Below are 26,607 nucleotides of genomic sequence, written 5' to 3'. Positions count from 1 at the left end.
GCCATTGCGACATTGTTCTAGATTAATAATCTTTTTATTCTTTGGTTTCAGATAACTAGGAGGGTTAAAATCATGGGTATGGTCACGTGGAAATTTTTAGAGACCTCCACTTCGTCAGCTCATAATTTTTGAAATTTTTTACTTTTTTTTAAATTTTTTTCTGTACTCTTCTAAAATTAACAAATAACTAATAAAAAAATGGATAGTAAAAATATTAACTGCCTTTTTTTACGACACTTTAAAAATTACCTGAAATTCATGCTTATAGACCAGAATACCCCCTTAAAGATGGATAGGTGATTAGTTCCTAGTATCCGAATCTAGGTTCGGAGTCCCCGGTATGGTCCCTTAACTGGCAGAGGCGTAGGAGTTTCCTCCTTAATAAACAGGTGATACCGCGTGAAAGTTCGGTTGAGATTTGAGGTGGAAAGGTAAATTTTCACATCTCCAAACTCAGTTTCCCTTTAAAGACGACAAAATAAAAAAAATATTTGTATTCATTTTAAAAAGGAGTGAGATAAAAGCTTCGACCACAAAGCTCAATGATCAATTTGCTAAAATAATCTGCGTTTAGATGAAAATTTGATCTTATTCATTATATTCCCAACCTTGGATAAGGATTAATTTGGGGACATTAGTTGAAATATCTAATCTGAGCTCAGATTTTCTATCGATCTTTTTCTACTTTTTTACCGTCGATATAAATATATTTGGTACACCTTAGGGAAAGCTATTTAGAAGCCGTTTTCAATTGACTGAAAGTTCTCTGACCAGATCCGATCCTGCTTAGTCCCATAGTTTCTTAGGAAAATTAAGTCAGGATGATCGTGAAACTAAAAAAATACGGATAGATGGATATACAACTGCTTTTATGACACCGTTAAGTATAGAAAGAACTCCTAAACAATTGTGGGAGCATTCGAAGATGTTCGCAAAGGTATCTAAGTCAAAAGTTTTCGAGAGAAAGATACTACGAACAATTTAGGGTCCTTTGCGCATTGGCAACGGCGAATATCGCAGTCCTTGGAAAGATGCGCGTACGAGATATACGACGACATTGACATAGTTCAGCGAATTAAGAGCCAGGGGCTGCGCTGGCTAGGTCATGTCGTCCGAACGCCATAAAAGTAGAAAAAGATACGGAAACTCTGGAAAATTAATGGAAAGAGGTTTCTTTTGAGTAAGCGTTGGACATAATCAGGCAAAAAACATACTCCCTCAGCTGATTTAGCTTTGACTTTAGCTATTGCAATAAGGGCTTAAGAAGGGCAAATGATTTAGTTGTCATAGTCAAAAGTACCAAAAAATAAAATGTTTAAACAGAAGCTTAATTCTATACAAACTATATAGCGTTCCTCTCTTACTCCCTTTACGATTTTCGATGCTTTTTTACTTTACATAGTCTATAACTTTCTTGTAATAGTTAAACTTTTTTCACAGGGACATAAATCAGCGGTAATCCTTCTCTAACACCTTCACCAGCAACGTTTGAGAACCATATTTGCCCCACCCTAATGACCACTTTGACACCAGCTAAGTGCAGCATTTGAGAATGTGTTGGAATGTTTGAATATTTGCTGAATATTAATGGTTATTTTAACATTTATATGAATATATGCATATAATTATATATAACTGGGTATACATGCACATAGCAGTTAATGTATGCATTCTTGAAGGTACTACAGTGCCTGCCCAACTGTTAAGTTAGCTCAGTGCACTCGAAGCTGTGGAGCAACATGGTAGGGAGTTTTCATATGGAAGAAACTATGTGTGTGTATTATATATGTTTATATAGCTATGTATAAGTAAACTAGAAATCGTAGCAATATATTTACATTTAATTACATACACATATGTACCTTCGCATCTGCGCTTATTTATATGCCTCAGACTGCAAATATACGCATAAACGCTTTATATGCTTTGAATAAAATCGCTTTGAGCTTTTATAAAACATAAAAATTTCTGAAAAAAATTTATGCTTAGTAAAATAATAAGCTTATTCAAATATATTTACATATATACAAGCGCATAATTTTGCTGAAATTAATGAGCGTACTTCAGTTTTGCAATGAATTCCGCCGCCAGCTTACATAAAAAAAAAATAATATAAATATATACCTACATATATATATGCATACATACATATGTACATATGCCGTTATTATATTTTTCTTTGAATTACTAAATGAAAATCACTCAAAAAGCTGCATGCATTCCTTGAAAACGCAACATACCGAAAGTAATTAATTTGCTCTGCTACATAACTCACACGCTCATTATACATATATGCACTATAAGTATAATATGTACAGTTATTCCTTTGCAACATATTGCAAAAGTGTAATTTTTGATTTGTCACCTCCGATGGCGTTGTATGTGCACGCATTTGCAACAAGCAGTGCACTTTGCACCTGCCACAAGTGCAAGCCCAGCGATTCATTGCTCATTTTATGCTTCGACTATTGCTGAAGTATTGCAGGCACTTAGACTTGAGTGATTATATGTCTACATATGTACATATGTACATATGTATGTATATACACGATTTATGAAGATATACATACATATGTATATATATGTATATATATGTATGAATGTGTTTAAGTCTATTTGCACATATACAAAGCCAACTGCGATGAGTTGCCCTATTTTAGGTGCTCAAACGCGAATTGAGTGGCTCATGGCACTTTTGTGCAGCCCCTACTGTATTCCAACAAATATAAGTAAATACAGAAATAATATGTTTAGAAACAAGAAAAAATAAATAAGGATGTATAATATCCTTTACAGCTTAATATTTTTTAGCATAAAGGGTGTAAAAGAATATTTATTTTGATTTTGATCGGTCAGTTTGTATAACAGAGATTGCGCCGTAGACCTAAACATGCCAAATTTCGTATTTCATAATTACTTTATTCCGACGTTCAGTTCGTATGGCGGCTACCTAGTATAGACGATTTCAATCAATGAACACCTTTTTGAGGAGAAAAGAATGTTTCAGATCGATATCTCCAAAACTAAGAGACAAGTTTGCATATATACAGGTAGATAGACGGACATACAGGGTTTAAAAGGGATAAATTGTGAAAAAAATATTCAAAATTATACATTCTATTTTAAAAACTAATCTTTACAAAAATAAGTCTTCAATAAAATCTCCTACCCGCCTAGCCAATCTTCAAATTATGTGCATACTGGATAAATTTTGAAGTGTAAATAAAAGCCCAATATATTTTAAAAGCAGTCTAAAAGTATACTACTCAAACTACTTAAAAGAAGTACAGCGTCTATCAAACTGTACAATTATTGAAAACGATCGTTTTGCCTTGTTAGAATCTCAGAAACTGTAGCTACATATATGTGTTTTCGTTGAAACTAATGAACTGAAGAATATTTTTATTAAAATGAAAAATCAAATAAATTATGATTTTAAGAAAATCGAGTTGTGCTTTTAAATTTTATAAAAGGATTTCGAGATTGGGTTTATGTATCGAAGTAAAAAAGAATACTCATTATGCTAAAGTTTTAGCTCGCTGTTGAAAGCACTTTCACTAATCATTTATTGAGCCAGAAATGGGTCTCATCGCTGAACACAATTTGGCTCGAAAACATCCAATTTTCTTGGAACTTTTCAAGTGACCTTAGAGCGAAGCAATATCGGTTAGGAAGATCAAGCGGCTTCTGTTCTTGCACAAGCTATATTTTCAATTTAAGAACTCGACGTAAAATGCGACAAGCCGCTCCATACGCCAGTCGGAGTTGCTGCAAACGGCGCCGAATTGAGTCTCCAAGGTCTTCGTGTATATTTTCAGCTACGGCTGCTATTATTTTCATCACTGCGTGTTGGACGTGGTCAATTAGGTCGAATGTTATCCAATAATGAATGCTGGGTGTCAAGATGGTGTTGTAAATATTACGCTCAATAGGCCATTTATGTTGACCATAATGTGAGCGAATCTCGAAACACATTCTTTGCGGAACCCGAATATTCGTAATAAATTTAAACGATTTGTACACGTTGTCCATGATGAAATGCCAAACAATACTGAACAAAAATAACATGACAACTTGGCACAACTAACTCGTGATATGTCAAAAAAAGGTTTTTGAAAAAAGGAGCTCTACTTGGATCACTCGTTACATCTAGGCTACATTGTTTATCGAGAGTTTAGTGAATTCTATAACGTAAAGTAAAAGTAGATGTCTAAATTTATAGCTTAAATTTGAGTAGTTTAGCGAAATTTGTGGAAAAGCTTGAGAGATTGGTAAACTAGTTGGAAACACCCAATGTTCACGCTATTAAATGGAATAGATTGAATGCAGCAGACAAGAATATGGAACTTCCAAAGTTTTCAAAGATGCCAAATGGCAATTTTTCTGAAATACTTAGCATTTAGAAAGCGTCAGAAGCTCAGCTACTGATGACAGACAATCTGTTGCTTCGATAGAAGTGGACCAACCTTAAACATAAGTACAGTATGCGATGATAACATGCTTGATATTAACCAACTCATCAACAGCTCTCTCGCTACCATCAAATCTCATCGAAACAGTTCTTTCTGAAGTCTCTCATTATGAGTCAGCTGCGCAGCTGACATTACTTAGCTTACATGTCACCAAACAAGGTTTAGATGTCAGACATTCACGAAAACATTGTATTAGAAGACAATTTTGTTTAACTGCCCGATTTAGGAATGAAAAAACACAGATTTTCCCTCACTGATGGATTTAAGAATGAGAAAACCTAAAATCATTGAAACGACTGACAACTGCTTGAAGCGGCCGGAACATTATATTTTCAAATCTACCAGAAATCCTTATCATAGTTATTTATGAACTCTATAAGGCATCAAAAATTTATTTTTAATTAAACAGATATTCTGTTTTAGCGGAATGGTGATCAAGGCCACATTCGGAATTTCATATAAAAAGTTTGATAATTGTATTATCAATTAACTTTCCTCGGAACAATTATTGTCCACTACGAAACAGTAAAGAGAGGATGGCAGATATTTTTTCTGGTGCCTTACGTAGGTTCGATCCAATCCGAACAATAAATTATGATTTAAGATCTCTGATCTGTAAGCCAGTCAGTTAAGTAAAGGAAGAAATTCTATCCACAGGCGTGAAAGTCTATGTTAAACTGGTGCTGCAAATACCGGAAATATACCCATAGATATCAATGAACTAAGTAACGAAAAGCCTTCCTAATTTTTGAACATGGATGGCATTCAATAAGTTGTGTTGGATAGGACTGGGTTCAAAATTTGCTTCGTAAACCTGTCCCCAAATTATAACAAACCAATTTTTTCTATAAAAACTTAAAACGAACCACCCTATACTTTTTATCATTACTGTTATTATGTCCCCAAACTTTGCTTATGTTTTCAATTTAAATATATCAAGTTGTTTAGCTTTACGGAATATTATTATCTTGAAATAACTAGCATCTGGAATCAGCGCTTTCTATTATAAGCCTAAAATCATGCTAAACCAAAGGTGATCTTTACTCACCTCTAATGAAACTACTCAATCTATCGAACAATGATAAAGCACTCACTCATGTCGCAACAACAGTAGATATAACACCTGCTAAGACCCCATTAATCACAGTTAAGTGAATATAATGTCACCAACGAGTAATTACAAATCAGGTATTTATTATAATACAGAACGCTTTGTGGCATTAACAAATTGTTTGGTATATGTAATTTATTTGATTTGGAAAAAAATCGGTTGTAGATAGGGAACACCTTCGAAAGAGCTCAGATACTTAGTCAATATTGGCAAGCAGTATATAACTTAAACATGAAATATTAGTACTTAATGGTATTAATAGTAATGAAATGGTCATAGTTGGGTGCTTTATTCCGTGATGGAGTTTATCTGGGATTTTAAGCTGTGAACTTGAATACATCCCTTCCAACTTATTTTTATAGTTTAATATCTACTATATATCGAATAGTTTTAAAATTTTCCAGCTTTTTTTTAATTTCAAAACTTTTTCTATCTCAGTTATTTTCGGATTGAAAACAAAACCCCACAAACACTCTTAATTTCAGAGACACCACATCTCTATCTAACCTGCTGATAATAATAGAATTTTGGATTTGAGTATAGCTTATCGTTGGACTCGGAATTCGCTCACAATTTTCGGCTGCCGTGTTCGGCGATCAAAGCCTCAGAAATCCAGTTATTATTTGCAAGATTATTCCCTTAAGTGTACTTTCTCTGATTTTGCTTTCAAGTTAGCTCAGTACGCAGTTATTCTGCTTCGAAGAGACGTTGAATTTTCGTAAAATATGACCCAGTCAACTATTTTGGTGACACACCCCAGGAAGACCACGAAATTTGGTCTAGAAATATCAGAAAAATGTATTACAAATAATGATAATGAATTTGTTATGAACTCTCCCCCTCTTTCTTAAAGGTGTTCTATGGTAATTATAGACTAGAATATCCTGGAAAGGAAAATATTGAAATATGCGGAGAGAAAGACACGACGGTCGGGTCCGTTCCAGTTACGTAGATTGTTGTTTTTATACGGCCAACAACAACAGGTATAGCGATAAGGACGGAAAAACATTGAAAGAGATAGTTAGGGAGAGAGAAAGACAGCTAGAAAGAGTGAGGATTGTTGCCCTACTGTGCTTAAATATAATAGTAGCGGGTGGTTTTATATATTGAGAAAGACCGGAAGACAAGTTCATCTTACTGGTTGATATATATCCCATGTCTTGCTTTAGTCGGAAGTGAGTGATGTTATGAGTACAATTTCTTAATACCACCACTACAATTTTTTTTTAAGAGGAGAGAGATTTTTAAATTAGCTCATTTCTATATATTTTATTTATCATTTCTCGAATTTCTCACAAAATTTTCGGTCTGACAGACCGAAGTCTCACATGCGGTGACGTTGTCTGCATAGAATATTTTTGAAAGCACACAAAAATCGTAGTTGGATGACCCCCAAAGAAAACGAAAGATAAACTAGTAAAGAAGAAATGAATGTTTAAGGGTTAAAAACGGTTCAATTCGATTTCCGGTAAAGCGACGAGTCCTATAGAAAAAAAGTTCTATTACAAAAGTTTTGGGTAATTTAAAGACCTTCAACCTTTGTGACTGAACTTTTCGACTAAAATGGGGTTTTTATTTGTATCTTTCTATCTATGACTTTTTCACTTTTTACTATTTTCAGAGGTTTCTGCTCTAGTCTATACTATTAACGGTACACCTCAGCAGTCCATTGCGATTTTACAATAGATAACAATGTCCAACAAAGAATATGTCTGAAATTTTGTATTTCTAATGAAATTTAATGTGCGGAGTCTTAACGAATGTTGAGGAAGGTCTCCGGTGTTTCACTTTTATCAAAAACATAAACCCTTGTACCTGGTACAAAGACTTCAAAGATGGCCGAGACATTGTTGAAGACATACGTCGTTCTGGTCGACCTTTGACCTTTTCAACTGATGCAAATATTAAAACAGCGAAGGATATAGTGCTTGAAAATCGTCAGACTAGTGTAGTGAGTTCGACACCTCTCGCGAGTCCGTTCGAATGATCTTGGTGGATATTTTGGTTATGAAACGCGTTCTTGCTCGACTTGTTCCGAAAAAGCTGACTGTTTTCAAAAAGAGTACCGTAAAAAGGTCTCTTTCGACATGCTTGATCTTGTGAATTCCGATCCCACTTTCATGGAGAGCATTATAACTGCGAATGAGACATGGGTTTATGAATCGGATCATCGGAATGGAGGAAACAACTAAACGAAACCTAAAAACGACGTCAAAGCCGCTCAAAAATGAAGATGATGTTCTTTGTTTTATAAGATAATCGTAGTTTGCTGCATCATGAGTTTGTTAAGGAGTTACAGACGGTCAATAAGGATTGATATTTGACCGTATTGAAGCATTTGCGTGAAAACATCCGTCGGAAACGGCCGGAATTGTGGGAGAAAAATTTATGGATTTATGGATCGCATCGAGCAACGATTGTGACCGAATGTAAAGCTAAAAACGCAATGAATACCATTGATCAACCACCGGATTTGGTGCCGAGTGCTTCTTTCTTGTTCCCCAAACTGAAATTGCCGCTCCATGGAACCCGATTTCAGTTGATCTAAGAGATAAAACAAAATTCGCTGAAGAGAAGGCGACAAAATAAATATTAATGAATAATAAAAAAAAAAAAATGTGCCTTTCTCTTACAATGGGCCACTTTGATGAAAAACTTCAACAAAAATTTTTGTATGAAACCATCATTGTAACTCAAAAAAGTAATGATGCAGTTCGATTCGTAGGACCCGAAATAGGGGGGAACCGTCGAATTTGGGCTTGTCTTTTTTTTTTTGACTATCACAGTGTAATTAAATATTTTTGCCACAATGTATAGTAGATTGTCCAAATAAGCAAAGGCTGCTGTAAGTAGAGCAATACGCCAGTAAACGTTTAGTTTATTACCTGACGATTTTCCTACTGGGCATTTCTTTAATCGCAAATTCATTCATAATATGTTTTTGTAGTAATATTGAACGGCAATTTGGAAGAATCACTTACATATTGACATATATAATGTATATATGGTATATAGGTTTCTATCGACAACTTCACCTGATAATACATATATATGTACATATATATGTATATATAAGTGTACGCTACCTTAGTAAGCGACCAAGTAATGCGTGTAAAACAAACTCGTTCGAATTATTTTAATTATAATCATAGAGAGCCTGCGATAAGATACTCCTATCAGCGCGCTATCAACTGCTACTAAACAAATACATCAGCTCGTCAATGCTTGCCATATTTTGCGCATGGCCCACACAGTTCTGGCAAAGAAGCGTATTTGACCGGTGAAGAATGGCGGTTAAGAGCGCGCTAATTCATAGCAAAGGATGAATCAAGTAATTTTTAAATTTTAAATTTTTTTTAATAACTGTTAGCCATAATGAGCCAGAGAGTGAGAGAGATAGTGGTAGCAAGTAAGCGATGTGTGCGCATTTTTGTTTGAAAATGTTGAAATTATGCAATGAAAGTTCAAGAAATAAATATATTAAGATAATTATTTGTTTATTTATTAATATTATTAGCATTTTGTACACGTCGTTTATTAATTTTTTATATATTTTCTATTTTGTTATATTTTAGCACTCGCTTGCTTGTCTAACCGCTTGACGCGTAGCTGTCAGCAAGGATTTAGATAAAATATGTTATACGAGTGCCATGGTATCATATCAAGAGGAATATCGGGTATGCACTCATAACAGTACTTCATATGAAGTTTTTGTCTAGTACTATAAATTCGATAGCATGTAAAAACCCATTCAGTTCAATTTAAGACGCGTATTGAAAATGTATAAATGAACATTTAGTGGGCGCTAGTCATAACGGGCAGTACGATTCGGCTAAAGTGGTCAACGTGCGCAGTTTACTCGAAAAATTAACTGTGTTATGTGTAATTTCAAAGTTTAAGGCCAAAATATATTGCTGGGATATACAAGAAAAAATTTTGAAAATTTACAAAAATTTAAAAATTTAGAAAAATTGGAAAAATTATTTCAGAAAAAATGCAAAATAAAAAAATTGTAAAATAAATAAAATATTAAAAAAATATATGTTCTTAACAATTCAACACAATTCTCGAAACAAATTTCGATAATTATTTATAAAAGATTGGTGATAATTCAAAAAACTTCAAATAATTAAAACAAAAAAATCAAGCCAAACCAAAAAGACAGGATTTTTTTTAAATTCAAAAAAAAAAAATAATCAAAAGAAAAAGAGAAAGAAAAACTCGGCTTCGCCTTAATGTTCTGACGAGGTATCATGAATTCATCCAAAGAGAGTGTGAAACGCAAACCGAATCCTATACTTTCATCGAATTTTCTAACGAAATGGTTTTTTATGTGAGTATATTTAGGTAAAAAGTGTGATTGCAATAATATATGCAGTGAATATGTAAAAAAAAAAATATCCATATATGTAAAAACCTAGCAGAAGCAACAATAAATATCATCCTGGGTAGGCGCAAGCTCACCAATAATGAACTAAAAGCGTTCGGTCAATACTGTTATTACAATCATACGTTATAACGGTACATATATGATATTAATGAAATTATCAACTTGATTTGCTGCTCTGGTGTTTATATACTAATAAATGCATATACAAATGCTGGTAGTTCCGACCGCGCGTTACTGTGGCTGGGATATATACATTGTGACAAAAAAGTAGCGGAAATTGCAAATAAAACGTAAAATATTTAATTATTTAATCCCTACCAGTTGTAATATGTTTATGCCAACGATTTTTCAAGTCCTCAGAACACTTTTCATACGCACTGTTTGGGACGACCTTCAGCTCCTTCCAATTCCGGATTTTTGTTTTATCTCTTTGGACAAGTGAAAACCCTCCATAGAACGGCAATTTCAGTTTGAGGAACAAGAAAGAATCACACGAAGCCTGGTGGTGAATCTGGTGAATACGGAGGTTGATCGTATCTTTGCATTTTAGGCTTTAAATTCGGTCACAATCGTAGCTCGATGCGACCCATAAATGCATTATCATACAAGTAGTGTGAAATCAATGTGTTGTTCTTCCACAATTCCGGCCGTTTCCGACGGATGTTCTCACGCAAATCCTACAACACGACCAAATAGAACTCTTTATTGACCACCTGTCTCTCCAGCACAAAATCATGATGCACCAAACCACGAATATCATAAAAAAACAATGAGCATAGCCTTGATATTTGAGCGGCTTTGGCGTGATTGCTTGGGTTTCGGCTCGTTTGTTTCTTTCCATTCCGATGATTGTTGACTTGATTGCAGGTCAAACTCATAAACTCATGTCTCATCGGCATTTATAATGTTTGCCATGAATGTGGAATCAGAATTTGCACTATCAAACATGTCAAAAGAGACCTTGTTACGGTACTTTCTTTGAAAAAAAATCAGCTTCTTCGGAACAAGTCAAGCAAGAACGTGTTTCGTACTCAAAATATGCACCAAAATAATTCGAACGGACACGCGAAAGATGTCGAACTCGCTTGCCAACTCTCTAGCACGAATTTCATGGTGCTTGACTTCAGTTTTCCTTAACTTGTATAAAACTTTTATCAATTGCTCGCAAAATTTTTTGCAGCTGTGCTGTGTGCGCCTCGCATAGAAATGAAAACGATACCTTTATGTCATTTCCTGCGGCGAATGGCGGTTCTTTGAACGAAATGTAACGAATTTGGTCCTTTTTTCGACAGTTTTTCGTAGAAAAAAATAGGAAGATTAAAAAAAAATAATAGTAAAAGCTTCCATAGCGCTATAGAAATTGGAACTAGATATCTTCAAAATTTCTCCTTTGAGAGTGGAAACCGTTTTGAAAAACAACATTCTGAGAAAAATGTGTTTGAAGATTGGATAAAGTCTTCTCAATTTTCACCCAATATTAGATAATTAAGCTCTCTTATGAATCATTATTGTTGGCTCCAGCAAAGAAAATATATGTACTTCACGACAGAATACAAAGTCGATTGCATGAAGTATCAGTAACTATATCTGATTTGGATATTTTGTGTCAACCACTATACACTATCGGAAAAAGAAAACACAGAAAGAGAACAGAACCTTCAGATAAAAGGGTGGGTCTTAAGCTGGGCAACTCGCTTAGAGATTTGTAGGTGCTCTTTAGAGGTGTCTAATAAGCCAGATACGTATAGGTTTTAGAGGTTTCCAACATTTCAGAAGTATTTACATTATTTTCTTTATTATTTTGCACTTTGAGGTACTTGTTTGAACCGAAAGTAGTTAATAGATTGAAAACACAAATATATCTAGCGTAGTTTTTCATAAAATCGAACTACTATCATGGTTTACTCAAACTGTCAAGCTCTTCCACCAAACGCTTTCGACCAAGAAATGCTTCTTCGATGTCTACACTCATAACCATCTGTGGACGCAATAAAGATTGTTTAAAATTTATAACCCCAATCGAATTTATCACATTCTTTATCTAAAAATGTCGTTGTATATAAAACCAAATAAATCAAAATTGCATTTTTCATTGCCACAGAACACCCCGAGAGAATGCAATAAGCTTCTAATGTCGAAGTTAGAAATTCCTAGGTAAACATACGTGATACATGCACGAATTTGTTTAGGAACTAAGTCACAAAGACTCAACAGCAGCGATAATAACCTTCACGTAGACGTACTATACTTGCGAAATCAGAAATGAGATTGAAGAATGCCGATAAGAAATGAAAATGACGTCTTGATAATACGTCATAAACGTTTTTGTTCAAATTTTTGTGGTGCAGTGAGCTATTTTATACTTAGGTAATAAAAATTGTATGGCAGCCTCAAGTGGCATGAATCAGTAGTGGTAAACAAAGCACGCACTTTAGTTTAATACACTGCATTATCTATATTTACCGCTCTCTTTTATTGCATAATTAGCTTATAGACACCGGTAAGTGCCACTATCGAATGCACTCAGTGCGTATATAAACATTGGCTTTAAAGCGGAGGCGACCTAAACATAAGTATCCACTTGTGCCTGAATATTGAGTTGGAGTTTTCGATAATGTTAGAGGTATTGCAAAATTGAAAGATTTTCTAAAGAGACTAGCTGTTATCACTTGAAATATAAGCATCTGCAAAGCAGTCGCATTCAATAACGGTCGGCTTCAGGTATAACGCATGTGCCTCTTTAACTTTTCGATACATCATAAAATCGCTCTGAAAATTCATGCCAATACCGCACTCATTGCTTCTTTGGAGACACCTTTAAAAAGCTATCTCAAACATAAACTCTAGAAATTGTCTTCATTTTATACAATCTTCTCAATAGCAGTTACCTTATGGAGTCAAATTCATAGAAATAGGGGATAAATTCAGCATGTCTAACGAGATATCATTTAAGGAATTTCAACTAGTTGCCTACTTTAGTGGCCTATCGCTCATTCTGGATGTTCTAAGGAAACGAACTGGCTTATATACGGTTCAAATTAGAGCGTTTGAATTCTCACCAAAATTTATGCAGATTATTGTAAAGTTACTTTTTGAAAAAGTGCTTTAGTTTGAACATTCAAAGGTCTAAAACAAAAGCTAGAAAACCAGTTTCAAATTTATGTTTGCCGCCTAAAGCTCTCTCCCTCCAGTGATAGTCTTGATATATAGGCACACAGAACCTCTCAACTCTTTTAACCAACCATTTAAGTTGGTTGCTGTACACTTTTGTTTTAGATTTCAGCTGTCAAAATCTTTCTAATATCGTTTTACATAGATCCTCTAAAGTGTCTTATTCAAATTCTACAACAAATTCTTACATCTCTTGCCTTTACTCGAATCTCAATATCAGAACTATGGTCTTATAAAGAACTGTATCAGATCGTAACTTTAACAGAAATCTTCCTCTGTATTGTCTAGTAGAAGTAATACACAAGTTTGAAAAGAAATTAATTGATATGAACGGTGTCGTAGGAAATGTATTGCCGAAGCAATTGCATCCTTTCAAACGGTGAGAGACCTTTACCTCAACCAAGTTCCAAAAAAAAAAAAACAAATGAGGAATATTTTATGTTTATCTCAACGAAGGAAATTGAGGAATGTTTTCCATTACAACAACAACATGCTAGGATTGATATTCGTTTTTTCTAAGTATTCTTCTTTCCTTGTGATCTTTTATGGCAGACTGATCAGTTCTTTGGTACCTTGGGTCGCTAATGAAGTTTATGGATTTATATCGTATATTTTGTAGATTCAGAAATACTCGATATATGAATTTTTGAGATTTTTTTGAAGGGCGGCATAAAATAATCCATAAATGGAATTATATTAAAATGTTAGCAGTTCTTTGTTGGTTAAGAATTTAAGTACTTTTAGTTTATGTAGAATCGAGGGAACGGAAGTTTATGAGAGTATGGACTATTCTTCATTACTTGTGAAAATTCTTTAAAACAAATGCACTAGAGTCCCTAGACACCAGTTACTGGGAATATGTTTATATCAATGACTAATTATTGAAAACTTCTATTTTCTTCCCTTCTGTCATACTCAGATCTTGAGATAAGCTGCGCACACTTAGCCGAGTCAGGGATTATATCATTTTAGTAAGAGCTGTGTATTTTCCAAGTTTTAACTATAGTTCCTTCTTTCTTTTCTAGTTTTTTTTTATGAAAATTTATTCCTTTTAAAGTACTTAAAGCAACTTTTTGCTAGTCATCTAAATTATACCTCTAGCAGTGAGCTGCTAAATGAGAAGCCGCGAAATGTCAGCAAGTTTGTTGATCATGAGCCATTCAAGGGCGGTCTAGAACCCTCAATTATGAACGAGTATTTAGTATTAAATTAGTAAGTATGGTTAGCTCTCTCAAACTATGGTGTAAACTCGAATATCTGGGTTTCTTTCAATTCTCGATTTTGAAACCGATAATGAAATACCAAAGTTCTTAACAAAATTTCTTTTTATGTGTTTCCCTATAATTTCATCATATTAAATAATAGAAACAAATTAACTGGTTTACCAAGTTTGTAGTGACAAAATGATAACAACTGTGCTATGTCACAGCAATTATTCGACAGTTGGCTTATTGTCTCAAACTGTCAGCTGTCACAAGTCAATTTATTTGAAGGGATTAAACATTTTTGAAGGGAATTTTAAATGTCCATCGACAGTAATATACTATAACAGTTTAAAATTAAATTTTTATTTATGATAGCACAGCAGAGATTACTTCGGGAAGTACTCAGTGATTTTATTACAAAGTAATATGTACATTAGGCTTGTTCTAAGAACCACATTACCGTAATATAATGATCGAAGATATCACAAATATAGAAAATTTTGTTGTCAGTTGATGACGTTTTGCTCGGTTATTCTAACTAAAATGTTTGTACTATTAGCATATTGGGTTGGTACTTAAAAATTTCAAAAAAATTCCATATTTTTTTTAAGTTTTATTTTTCAAAGAAATAATAAAAAAAAATATATAAAGCATATTAGAGAGTTGATCAGAAAATGTATTTAAATATCAGGGCGTTTATTAAAATTCTCGAAAACAAATTTTTAACTTTATTTTTCAAAATGACTGCAAAAAATATATTAGGGTGATAATTAAAATTCTCGAAAAAATAATGTTTAATTTTATTTCATCATATTATCAAAATGACTGCAAAAATTATAAAATGTATTAAGGTGGTCTTCAAAACATTTAATGAAAAAATTTCTTAAATTTTTCGCCGCACTGCAGTGAAATGATGATCAAAATTACCATTTAAGTATGTACATTAGGGTGTTTTTTTTGTTTGAACTATTAATTTTTTTCAGTACCAGCACGAAATTTCCTTGGAAATACCCTAAAAAAATTTCCTGAAAATTTTAGCCCTCAATATTAACATTAAGAACTGGACCAAGGCCTGTAAAAACTTTCCATAGAAAATACACTACAATCGTGATTTTTTGCCTTTAAACTCCTACAGATCAGAGGTATTTTATGACATCGCTTTGATTTTTGACGCATATTTCTCAGAATTGTTCACTCTACAAAAGTACCCAGTGCAACAGTGTCGTAACTTTATAGTATTTTCATAGATGGTATGTAATAAAAAATCTATGAAAATTCCATACAGCCTTACTTAAAAAGGCGAATATCTCGAGAATTATTAATGATAGCGATTTTGACCTCGGACCTTTTTTGTAGCAAATAAAAATTCCTACAAGTTTGTGATGAACATTTTTCTATAGCTCTTGTCATTTACGAGATATATACAAAAAAATGCGAATTTCATGGAAAAATCAGGTTTAGAGCCCCGTACCACCTCGCCGGTGTGAGTTAGTCTTAAACAACCTTTCAAGTGATTTTCTAGGTCTCTACTATCATTAAAATATACGCTGGAGTTTAGATATTTGATATAACAGCTTTTTTCACATTTAAGTACCACCCTAGTGCTCACGATTGTGTATGGTACTCGTATTTTTGTGGTCTGAAATGGTTATAGAAGCTTTATTTCACATTTAAGTAATGCCAAAAATTATTCTAGAAGTTGTATCCCCCTTTTTAGTACCACCCTAATGCCTACAACTGTGTGTGGTACTCGTATTTTTGTGGCCAGATATATAAACGCATATTTATCTTGAGCACACTTCTGTTATATAAATTACCTATGGGCTATTTACATAGTAAAGTATATGTTAGAGCTTTTTGTATTTGTTTGGGTGATTATGCATAAATCTTTGTTTTGACTGATAAAATTAAAAATATAAAAAAAATATTAATAGATAATAAATAATATTCCTCTATTGCGTATAAATATTAGTTATTACTGATTATTGTGAATTAAGTATATTTAATCGAGCTTTCAATGCATAATCAATTGAGCTTTTATTAATGTTTAAACAGCAATTAAGATTATATGAGCTGAAAAATAATTTCCATGCTATATTTAAGCGCTAAGCATTTTAAAAAATCAAGCACTAAGAGGTTAAACATATGTATATACTACGTATACATATGTACATCTATGCCTCTTGTTCTATTTATATAATATAAGAGGCACTTAAGTGTGTTTATTTTGGCGCATGTGTAAATAATAATAATCTAAAAATATATTTTCCATAAGCTAAAGAACACTTAAGAAGGCTCGAGTTTTAATCTACAGGGTGGCCCAAAGCTCTTCAACTTGTATGTTATTCACTTGTTATGAGTACACATCGCCCACTTTCTCGACTAACCCAATTGAATCGTAACTAATACTGTCGCACTACTGTTACATTCCACAAACTCTAGTTTTAAGATAATCTTCGGTCCTTAACAATAAGCACTACTCATAATAATTGAGTAAACAATACAAAAAATGTTCCATAATCTCACCTTAAAACCTACTTTCCATATTTCAAGTTTATGAAGGTAAAACTCAGTTTCGTACCAAAAATGGTGTTCCTACCTTCCTGATACCAACACGAGTTGACCGAAAATGGTGTTTTTAACTTTCTGACACAAACTCTAGTTTATTGATAATTTTCAGGGTTTAACAGTAAGCACTACCGACAAATTTTGGTCCCAAGGCACAATACTGACCAACATTGGGTAAACAATATAACAATTTATCCATAAAATCACCTTAAACACTAAATTTTTCGAGTTTATGGATATATAACTAAAGTTTTCGGTTTTCTTTTCTGAAAAAAAAAACTCGAGTTTATAGACAACTCTTGTTGTCTAGCAATTAACATTCCTTATAACCGCGGAGTACCGAATACCAAATTGTTTTCATTAAATTTATTACCACTCTTTGAGTGCTTATTGTGAAACAAGCTTGCCTTACTTCGGAATTTAGCTGCACTATCGGAAATCTTGGCTGCACTATTCAGACAATATCTCAATTCTTACAACAAATTTTAGAAGTCCTGTCAGAAATATGATGCTGGTAATTAATACTCCACCAAAACCGCATAAGTGTTGTCTACGACAATAAAGAAAACCAAGAATCATTACTAAACCCAGCCATTATATCTGAAATTGTGTACATTACCTACGTTGGAACCCTTAAACATCATAAAAGACCAAAATTAGTATGCGTTCTTCAAGCCCTTTTTTCGAGAACACCGGTTTGTGATGACCATTCTCATTTGACCACACATGAAGCAGGTTATTAATATAGTAAAATTAATAGCGGCTTTTCTTTGGCATTTCTCTTTAATGAGGTTTGCCATTTCATCATGGAAAGATAGACAATCCAACAACGAGTCGAAATTAGTAACATTTACTACCGAAATTCGCAGTCAGTGGCCTCAACTTTAAGAGCGCTACGTCCAATTTATGGACGCCATAGTCATTCCGTCAGATCAACAATTAGGAGTCTGGTGAAAAAATTTTAATCCACAAGCACAGTACAAAATGTTGCCGTGCCATATTGTAGTTGATTTAATATGCCTCTGAAAGCTCTAACTTTATACGAATTTTTTATTTGTCTCTCATTCTCTTTGCAGTTGGACACGCGGTGTTTTCAAGAAAGGCTACCAAGAAAAGTTGGGACCAGATGATATCTACGACCATGTGCCTTATTTAGATAGCAAGCTATTAACAAGCTCACTCGTTAAGTACTGGGAAGAGGAAGTGCGTCGAAAGAAGCCCAGTCTCTTGCATATGATCTTCAGAGCATACGGCTGGCGTTTCGTGCCGATGTGCATAGTGTATTCGTTATTGGAGATCACATTGCAGTGAGTAAAAATATCGACATAATATACCACTTACACTAACAATATATAACTGCGTTTCCTTGCAATCCACAGCACCTTCCAGCCCCTCTTTCTCGGCGAACTCGTTGCCTATTTCGCTGAGGGTCAAACTGACATTACCAAGAAGCAAGCCTATCTCTCCGCCACCGGTATTGTGCTATGCGCACTCATCGCCTCATTATGCTTTCATCCGTTTATGTTCTATCTCTTCAAAACCGGCACAGCCATACGAGTCGCTTGTGGTGGTCTAATTTATCGTAAATGTCTGCGTTCTTCGTTGACCGCGGACAATGGCGGTATGAGCGGTTTTGCGATATCAGTGCTTTCCACAGATCTGCCGCAGTTTGATACGACTTTTTACTTCTTTCACGATCTATGGAAGGGACCGTGCGAGGCGATTGTTTTCGGTTATATAATGTACAGGGAGATCGGCTGGCCGGCTATTGTGGGTATTGCGGCGATTGCGATATTCATACCGTTACAAGCCTGGGCAGCAAAGGCGGCCGCTAAGTATCGGCATCGTTTCGCTGAGTTCGGTGATGATCGCGTGAAATTGATGAACGAGATAATCACGGCGATCCAGGTGATCAAGATGTATGCATGGGAGAAGTCCTTCGCAAAGCTGATAGCAAACACGCGAAAAAAGGAAATACGCGCCATAAAGGGTTCAATGAATATTTATGCGGGCATGCAATGCACGAACATGATCTCGAAGTTTGCGCTTTTTGTCAGTCTGGTGGCTTACGTATACACCGGCGATTTCATCTCGGCGCGTAAGGTTTTCATAATTTCTTCGTATTACGATGCACTCAACGACTCGCTGCTGCACTTCTGGCCACTCTCTGTCACCACCTGGGCGGAGACCTTTGTGTGTGCGCGTCGCATAGTCAAATTCTTAATGCAAAATGAAAATCCTGCAGATGGTGGCGTTGAAAACTTTGGCGCCGTTGTGGATAAGGAAGAAAAAGGTAACTTCTCGGGACGTATACATAACCCACGCGCAATTGAAAAGTCTGTATTGGCACACCATCTAACCGTCAGCTGGGACTCGCCGAAACTTGAGAAACGTAAGCATCACATTTCCGACATCAGTTTCAACATACGTCCAGGGCAATTCGTCGGTATTGTTGGCAATGTTGGCGCAGGAAAGACCACACTGCTGAATGCCATAATCGGTGAGCTGGAGATCATCAAAGGCAATGTCGAAATAAATGGACGCATCAGTTACGCGCCACAAGCGGCGTGGATCTTCGAAGCTAGCATACGCGACAACATCTGCTTCGTTGAACCTTACGACGCACAGCGTTACAAGGATGTCATACATGCCTGCGAACTCGAGCGCGACCTGCAGCTACTACCCTATGGCGATTCCACGATAGTCGGCGAACGTGGTATTAGTCTGAGTGGCGGTCAGAAGGCGCGTATTAGCTTGGCTCGCGCTGTCTACCGCCAAGCCGATATCTACGTATTCGACGATCCGCTCTCCGCGGTCGATGCACAGGTAGCTAAACGTCTATTACGTAATTGTTTCCAACAATATCTGAGTACCAAAATACGTTTAATGGTTACACATCGTGTGCATAACCTGAAAGAGGCCGATTGGGTTATACTAATGGAAGCGGGTGTTATCGAAGTGCAAGGTACCTATGAAGTGCTTGAGCAGAAAATCAGCAAGCGCTTAAGCTTAACGCAAGAACAAGTGAATAACCGTCCCAAGTTATTGCATGCCGAGAGCATGTTGGTGAAGCCGACGGAGGAAAAACATGAGAGCGTCCAATTGCCTAACGACACAGGTTCGGAACGCAAGGAACAACAAATGAAAGGTTCGGTGCGGTTTCACACATATATGGCCTACTTCCATGCACTCCGCATGCCTTGGCTGATAGTTGTGATATTTATGTTGTTCATCTCAGCGCGGGCTTGTCAAGCCGGCATGGATGTATTCATAGCGAGATGGTGAGTAAGGTGATAATTTTGAAAAAAATTAAGGTACATTTTAACCCGTGATGGTAAGCACTCTTAGAACCCTGATACTGACTCTCCTTTTTTATTCACGGGAACACTAAATTTGGTATGTATTGAATTGAGCTCAATATATTCTTGAAAGGACTTTATTCCGCCCTATAAATTGAATATTATGTGGCAGAACCTGAAGAACACAATATAAGACTATTTTTATTCGATGTGATCTCAAGAAAACAGGCTTCCTTCCATCACTTAGTTAGCAATTTAGTAACTTTAGACAGCATCGCTTTCATTCCTCATACTTATACGCAATTAGTCCTTAAATATCTCAATGTTTTCAGCCAAACAATAATTTAACTCTTTTCATCCTACAGGGCCACCTGGGAGGAATCTCAACCGCAGCTGTACGAATCAAATGAAGAGTTCACTTCGAAGCGCATGGAAATCGTAATCATCTATACGATACTCATGTTGGCAACACTTTTGCTATACGTGGTACGCACCTTCGGTTTCTTTTACATTTGTCTGGCGATATCATTACGCCTGCACGATTATCTTTTCAACGGTATTATACGAGCGCGCATGCGTTTCTTCAACACAAATGCCTCCGGCCGCATACTCAATCGCTTCTCGAGTGATATTAGTAACATTGATATAGCACTGCCGCAGGCCATGCTGGACTCGTACTCGGTGAGCACAATTCAGTTTAATTTGTAATTAAGTTCGTCATCTTTAACCATTTCTTACAGTTTTATATAAACACCATTGCGGTTTTGTCGATCGTGGCCTTTGCCAATTATTGGCTGCTAGTGCCAGCGTTCGTAGTGATCGCGCTGCTATTCCTCTGTCGAGCACTCTACATCAACGCAAGTCGCAGTCTCAAACGCATTGAGAGCTTGAGTAAGTTCAAATAATGACTTGGGTTTGCTTTGGATCTCACCTTTTTTCTGCTTTACAGCACGCAGTCCCATATATTCGCACACAAATCAGACCTTCCAAGGTCTCACTACAATACGCGCACTCAATGCCACCAACAATTTGGATAAGGAGTACCACAACCATCAGAACACCAACACTTCAGCATTATTTCTCTATGTCAGCGTTAATCGCGCTTTTGCCTTTTGGACCGATCTCATTTGCGTGCTTTATATACTCGCGGTTACTTTCAGCTTTTTGGTAATCAATAGCGACTTCTACAGCGGTGACGTCGGTCTCGCGATTACCCAGTCCATGACACTGATAATCATGTGTCAGTGGGGTATGCGTCAGACTGCCGAAATGGAAAATAATATGACGAGCGTAGAGCGTGTGATCGAGTATGCTGAGCTACCGCCAGAACCCGCTTTGAAGACCGATACGAAAGTCATAGCCTTGCCTGAAACATGGCCGAGCAGTGGTGCAATACAGTTTAAGGATCTTTACTTGCGCTACACGGAGCAAAGCGAGCCAGTACTTAAGGGCTTGAACTTCTCCATCAATTCGAAGGAAAAGATCGGCATTGTGGGTCGCACCGGCGCTGGTAAATCCTCCATTATACAAGCTATCTTTCGCTTAGCGCTGAATGAAGGCGTCATAACTATTGATGGTGTTGACATCGGCGTCTTGGGTTTGCACGATTTGCGCAGTCGTGTGTCGATTATACCGCAAGATCCGGTGCTCTTCTCCGGCACACTGCGTTACAATCTCGATCCGCTGGAGGAGAAGGCGGACGCAGAGTTATGGCGCGCTTTGGAAGACGTCAAACTGAAGGATTATGTGTCAACTTTGGAGGGTGGCTTAAATTGTCGGCTGCATGATGGTGGTACGAACTTTAGTATGGGTCAAAGGCAGCTGGTCTGCATGGCGAGAGCCATACTGAGGCATAACAAATTGCTAATCATGGACGAAGCGACAGCCAATGTGGATCCAGAGTAAGTTCGCGCCCTTAAAGCAGCTCTTAACAGTAATACTAATATACTTTCTCAATCTCTTTCACAGAACTGATATGCTCATCCAGGAGACTATTCACACAAATTTCGAACATTGTACGGTCCTAACTATTGCCCATCGCCTTAATACCGTTATGGATAATGATAAAGTGATGGTTATTGATGCCGGTCACCTGGTCGAATTCGGTCATCCATATGATTTATTACGTGATACAAATGGTTTTCTCTACAAACTAGTGCAGAATACCGGTAGACTCTCGGCGGAAATTCTGCATCGTGTGGCGGAGAAAAGCTATATAAAGCGTGTGGGTAAAAGCGAGTGAACGTAACTAGAGTGATAGGGGGCTTTTGAAGCGTCTAAGCTTTGCGATGGTAAAAAGCTTACGAAGCTTTGAATTTATTTTAACTTTTTATTATTTATGCAATAATATTCGTATTTGGTATTAAGCGGAAAAACTTAGATTTAAGAATTGCGAATTTTTGTAATTGAATTTCTACAAAGAAAAAAATAAAATACGACTTTCGAGTAGTTTTAGTTGTTTGATTGATAGGTGAGGTGTAGTAAAGTTGAAGGCTGGACTTTTTTTATATAAACAGCCATCGCCGAGAGTGTACACGAGGAGCGTAGGGAGTCGGCGCCATTCGCTGCAACTCGGACTGACGTATAAAACGACTTGGCGCATTTTGCGTCGAGATTGAAAGCATACAAAATACAACTTATACAAGTACTGAAGCTGCTCGACCATTCCAAGCGAGAGCGCTTCGCTTTATGGCCTTTGAAAAGTTCCAAGAAGATCCGACGTTTTCGAGCAAAATTTTGTTTAGCAATGAAGCCCATTTCTGACTCAATAGTCCTTCGTTCTTTGGGACGAAGAGCAACCTGAAAGGATTCAAGAGCTGCCAATTTATCCGGAAATCAACGGTTTGAGTGTGTTCTAAGCTGGTGGAATCGCCTATCAATATTTTTGTAAGAATTTTGCCGGTAAGAACGTAGCTATCAATATCGACCTTTATCGAGCCATGATAACCGACTATTTGATGCCTAAAATTGAAGCTCGTGATCTCGGCGATATGTGCTTTTAACAAAACGACGCCACACACATCGCATCAATCAATAGATTTATTGAGAGAACACTTTGACGAGCAGATAATTTCACGTTTTGGACCAGTCGATTGTCTTCCAAGATCGTGTGATATCACACCGTTAAACTTTTTTCTTTGAAGACATCTAAAGTCTAAAGCCTATGCGGACAATCCCGCTTCGGTGCAGGCATTGGATCAAAGGATCATGCATATCATTCGCCAGTTACCGGTAGAAATGCACGAATGAGTCATCGAAAGTTGGACTCAACGGATGAACCATCTGAGACGTAGCCGCGACCAACATTTGAATGCGATTAACTTTAAGATAAATAAATGCCAAAGAATGTTCTTTCGAATGATAATAAACATTCAACATAAAATTTGAGGTTTCTGTGGTTTTTTTAAGAAAGTAGGAAACCTCGAAATGGTGCACCTTTTATAAGCTCTTACTCAGCAAAGCGAAAGCATTACAAAATCTAGCAACGAGTAAGCGAGTTTCTCGATAAATCTGAATTCATAAATTAAGCACCAAAACAATTGTCAAAATGGCCTATATTATTAAATAATTGGCGTACACGCGACGTGGATTCTCTCAGTTTTAAATTTACAATTGTTACGAAACTGCAAAGTAATTTTTCTATGATTTATTTTTTTACCGGGAATAAAGAAAACAAAGCATTTTTAAAGGTATACAAATAGTTACACGTGAGTTCAACGGCAGTTTTTCATAGAAATCTCTGAAAATCTAAAGCTTTCTTAGAAATATGTATATAGGAAGTTAGTATGCGAACTGAGACACTAACATATCTACTCTTAAGAGATTTCAAATATGTTTATAATTTAAAAACAAGGCAAGCAACCAATCGGATCTTAGTCGCACAACCACAAAAAGTCATAACGCTTTTAACAGTGCTACTGTCAGTCAATGTAGGCAGGTTATTCTACATCAAAGGGTTCAATCTATCCTAGAAATTAGCTTTTTCAACTTGATAAACTTTTTTCCAAAGACAAAAACAACTAGATATACAACCAAAGATTTAGCGATAAAAAGAACAAGTAAGAAAAACTAAGTTCGGTTACAACCGAACATTATATACTCTCGCATCTGGCAGGAACTAAAGCCTGAGAAATATCTTAAGGTGTAAACTGTTAACCAGAGGATCAAAATCCAAGCAATCCTATACTTAAACAATGTTCCCTGAGTTTCATTTAGGTACCACACGTACAATCATTAATCACATGGAGTAAAGTCAGCCGGTTGTTCGAAAATCCTGTTATTAGTTATATCGGCACCAGGTCAAGTTTTCGCCTAATTTGAGGCAAAATATTCACAATTATAAGCAAAAAACGCTCTCTCATTTTCATTGAGATAACTCAAATATTGGAGGATAAATTCGGCATAAAGTCACTTGGAAGTTCGAAAGTCTCTGTATTAGGTATATGGGGCTAAGGGAAAATTGACTTGATTCCATCCATTTTGGATACACAGAGTTAATATTGTCAGAAAAGGATTCTGTCTGAATATCAATTGTATACCCGATATTTTCGGTCAAAAGTTAACTATGGATACTGGGGTTCACATATTCGGGATCTAGAGGCTTGCGCAATTTTAATTGAATTTGGACATTTTTTGGCATACTGTAAAAGAATTATCAGTGCAAAATTTTATCCGAATAATGAGCGAATGATACGAGTAATGTTTGTTTTTGTCCGCATGTCCCCGAGGAAAAAGTCTAACGTTGTGATATCACATGATCATTGTCGCCAATAGATCGGCCCAAACCTGAAATTATCTTCTCATCGAGGCTTTCTCTCAACAAATTCATTAATTGATGCGATGTGTGAAAAGTGGCATCGTCTTGTGGAAACCAAATGTCACCAAGATCGCGAACTTTAATTTCATGTTCAAATAGTCGGTTATTATGACGGTTACGGTCTCACCGACATCTTTTTTGTATAAATATGGACCGATGATTCCAACGGTCCATAAGCCACACCAAACCTTTAGTTTTTCTGGATAAAATGGCAGCTCTTTAATCTTTTCAGCTTACTCTTCATCCCAAATGCGGCAATTTTGCTTGCTTGCGCAACGGGTAAGAGTCAGAAATGGGACTTCGGATCTTCTTGGAACTTTTCATAAGCGAATAGATCGAAGCAATATCGCTTGGGAAGGTCTAGCGGCTTCAGTTCTTGCACAAGCTGTGTTTTGTATGCTTTCAATTTAAGATCTCGACGTTAAATGCGCCATACGTCAGTTCGAGTTGTGGCAACGGTAGGTATACATACATACATAATTATAAGTTTTAAGGGAGATGTAATGGCAACAACAAGAGTAACCTGCTTTCTAAGGCAGGTGATCCGGCTTTGACTAATATGTTTACTATTGGAGTAGTTCGGAAAGCTCCAATAGCCATTGGGCCAACGTCCGGTGTGTTTTACGTGGGCACCTGCTGACGACAGCCTTACTCCACGGCGCTCAAAAGCACAGCGGATCAAATCAATGCGTTGATCAGCGCCCTGAGAATGCAAAGCATTTTCAGTACCAATTGGCAGTGTGGAATGGACACACTAACCACCTTGGTAGAGTTCGAGGCCCATCTAAAACCTCTGCCGTGCTTTGGGTCCGGCACCCGGTTGCAAAGCAACTCCACATTCAACTGACAAAGTCAGGTCTTCAGCCATTGGGCCAGTCCGGCCTCTGTCTGGTATAATATTGGTATACAATTTAGCTCTGAAGTTTGAATCTTTGAAGAAAATCAGCAATTCCCGCAACAGTCGATACTACGTTACTCGAATTTGTTCAACCAAGGGCTGCTACTTTTAGGATCTAACCTTGTGAGAATTAGTCAGTAAAAAACAATTAAAACGGGTCACTTTCAGTATAGATTCCATACAGACGACTGGCACAGCCCTCAAGCTAACCTTTGCATCTTTTTTCTTAACACATGTCGTCATTCCTTGGACCTAGCATACCGTTTTTGTAATTTTTTAATATGACGCGGCTCAAGACTGACTCGTATAAACCGCTAATCTCATCCACTTTGCCTTCTGACGCTCAGTTTGTCACATTGCGTAATGCAATTCCAGATACCATATGATTATGAATTGCATCTTCAAAGTTGTTTTTTTTTATCTCTTTAGCACATGTAACTGTAAACACGCTTATTAATACCTATGTATGTATATCAAGTCTGGAATAAAACTTAATTTACTTAAATGAACGCTAGCGCACAAACTGCGAACTTAGCAAGCAGGCTTCAAAGCATTTCCTTGCAATAAATGAGTTAGACTGTTACTAGCTATGTACATAAGTATATCTATTAAACCTACATATGGGTGTATATAAATTCCTACATCCATAAGAGTCTATAAGTGGCTACTGGTAATTT

General features: G+C 36.3%; 1 protein-coding gene across 1 annotated transcript; it reads left to right on the top strand.

Moving 5' to 3' along the window:
• The first annotated feature begins 9,836 nt into the window (after nt 1-9,836).
• Nucleotides 9,837-22,664, top strand: LOC120775402 (probable multidrug resistance-associated protein lethal(2)03659). Its single transcript, XM_040105565.1, has 7 exons — nt 9,837-9,916; nt 17,994-18,224; nt 18,297-20,198; nt 20,582-20,897; nt 20,957-21,107; nt 21,166-22,117; nt 22,185-22,664. Exons 1-7 carry the CDS (start codon nt 9,837-9,839, stop codon nt 22,456-22,458), a joined length of 3,906 nt encoding a protein of 1,301 aa, XP_039961499.1. The 3' UTR covers nt 22,459-22,664.
• The last annotated feature ends 3,943 nt before the right edge of the window (nt 22,665-26,607 follow it).

Source organism: Bactrocera tryoni, chromosome 4, assembly GCF_016617805.1.
Source record: "Bactrocera tryoni isolate S06 chromosome 4, CSIRO_BtryS06_freeze2, whole genome shotgun sequence".
NCBI lineage: Eukaryota > Metazoa > Arthropoda > Insecta > Diptera > Tephritidae > Bactrocera > Bactrocera tryoni.
Note: the sequence above shows the minus strand (reverse complement) of the source record. Positions and strands in the feature narration are given on the sequence as shown.

Coding starts and splice junctions, on each gene's coding strand:
- LOC120775402 (XM_040105565.1), top strand. CDS start 9,837: ATGAATTCATCCAAAGAGAGTGTGAAACGCAAACCGAATCCTATACTT. Junction 18,225..18,296: donor TTATTGGAGATCACATTGCA/GTGAGTAAAAAT, acceptor TGCAATCCACAG/CACCTTCCAGCCCCTCTTTC. Junction 20,199..20,581: donor GATGTATTCATAGCGAGATG/GTGAGTAAGGTG, acceptor TTCATCCTACAG/GGCCACCTGGGAGGAATCTC.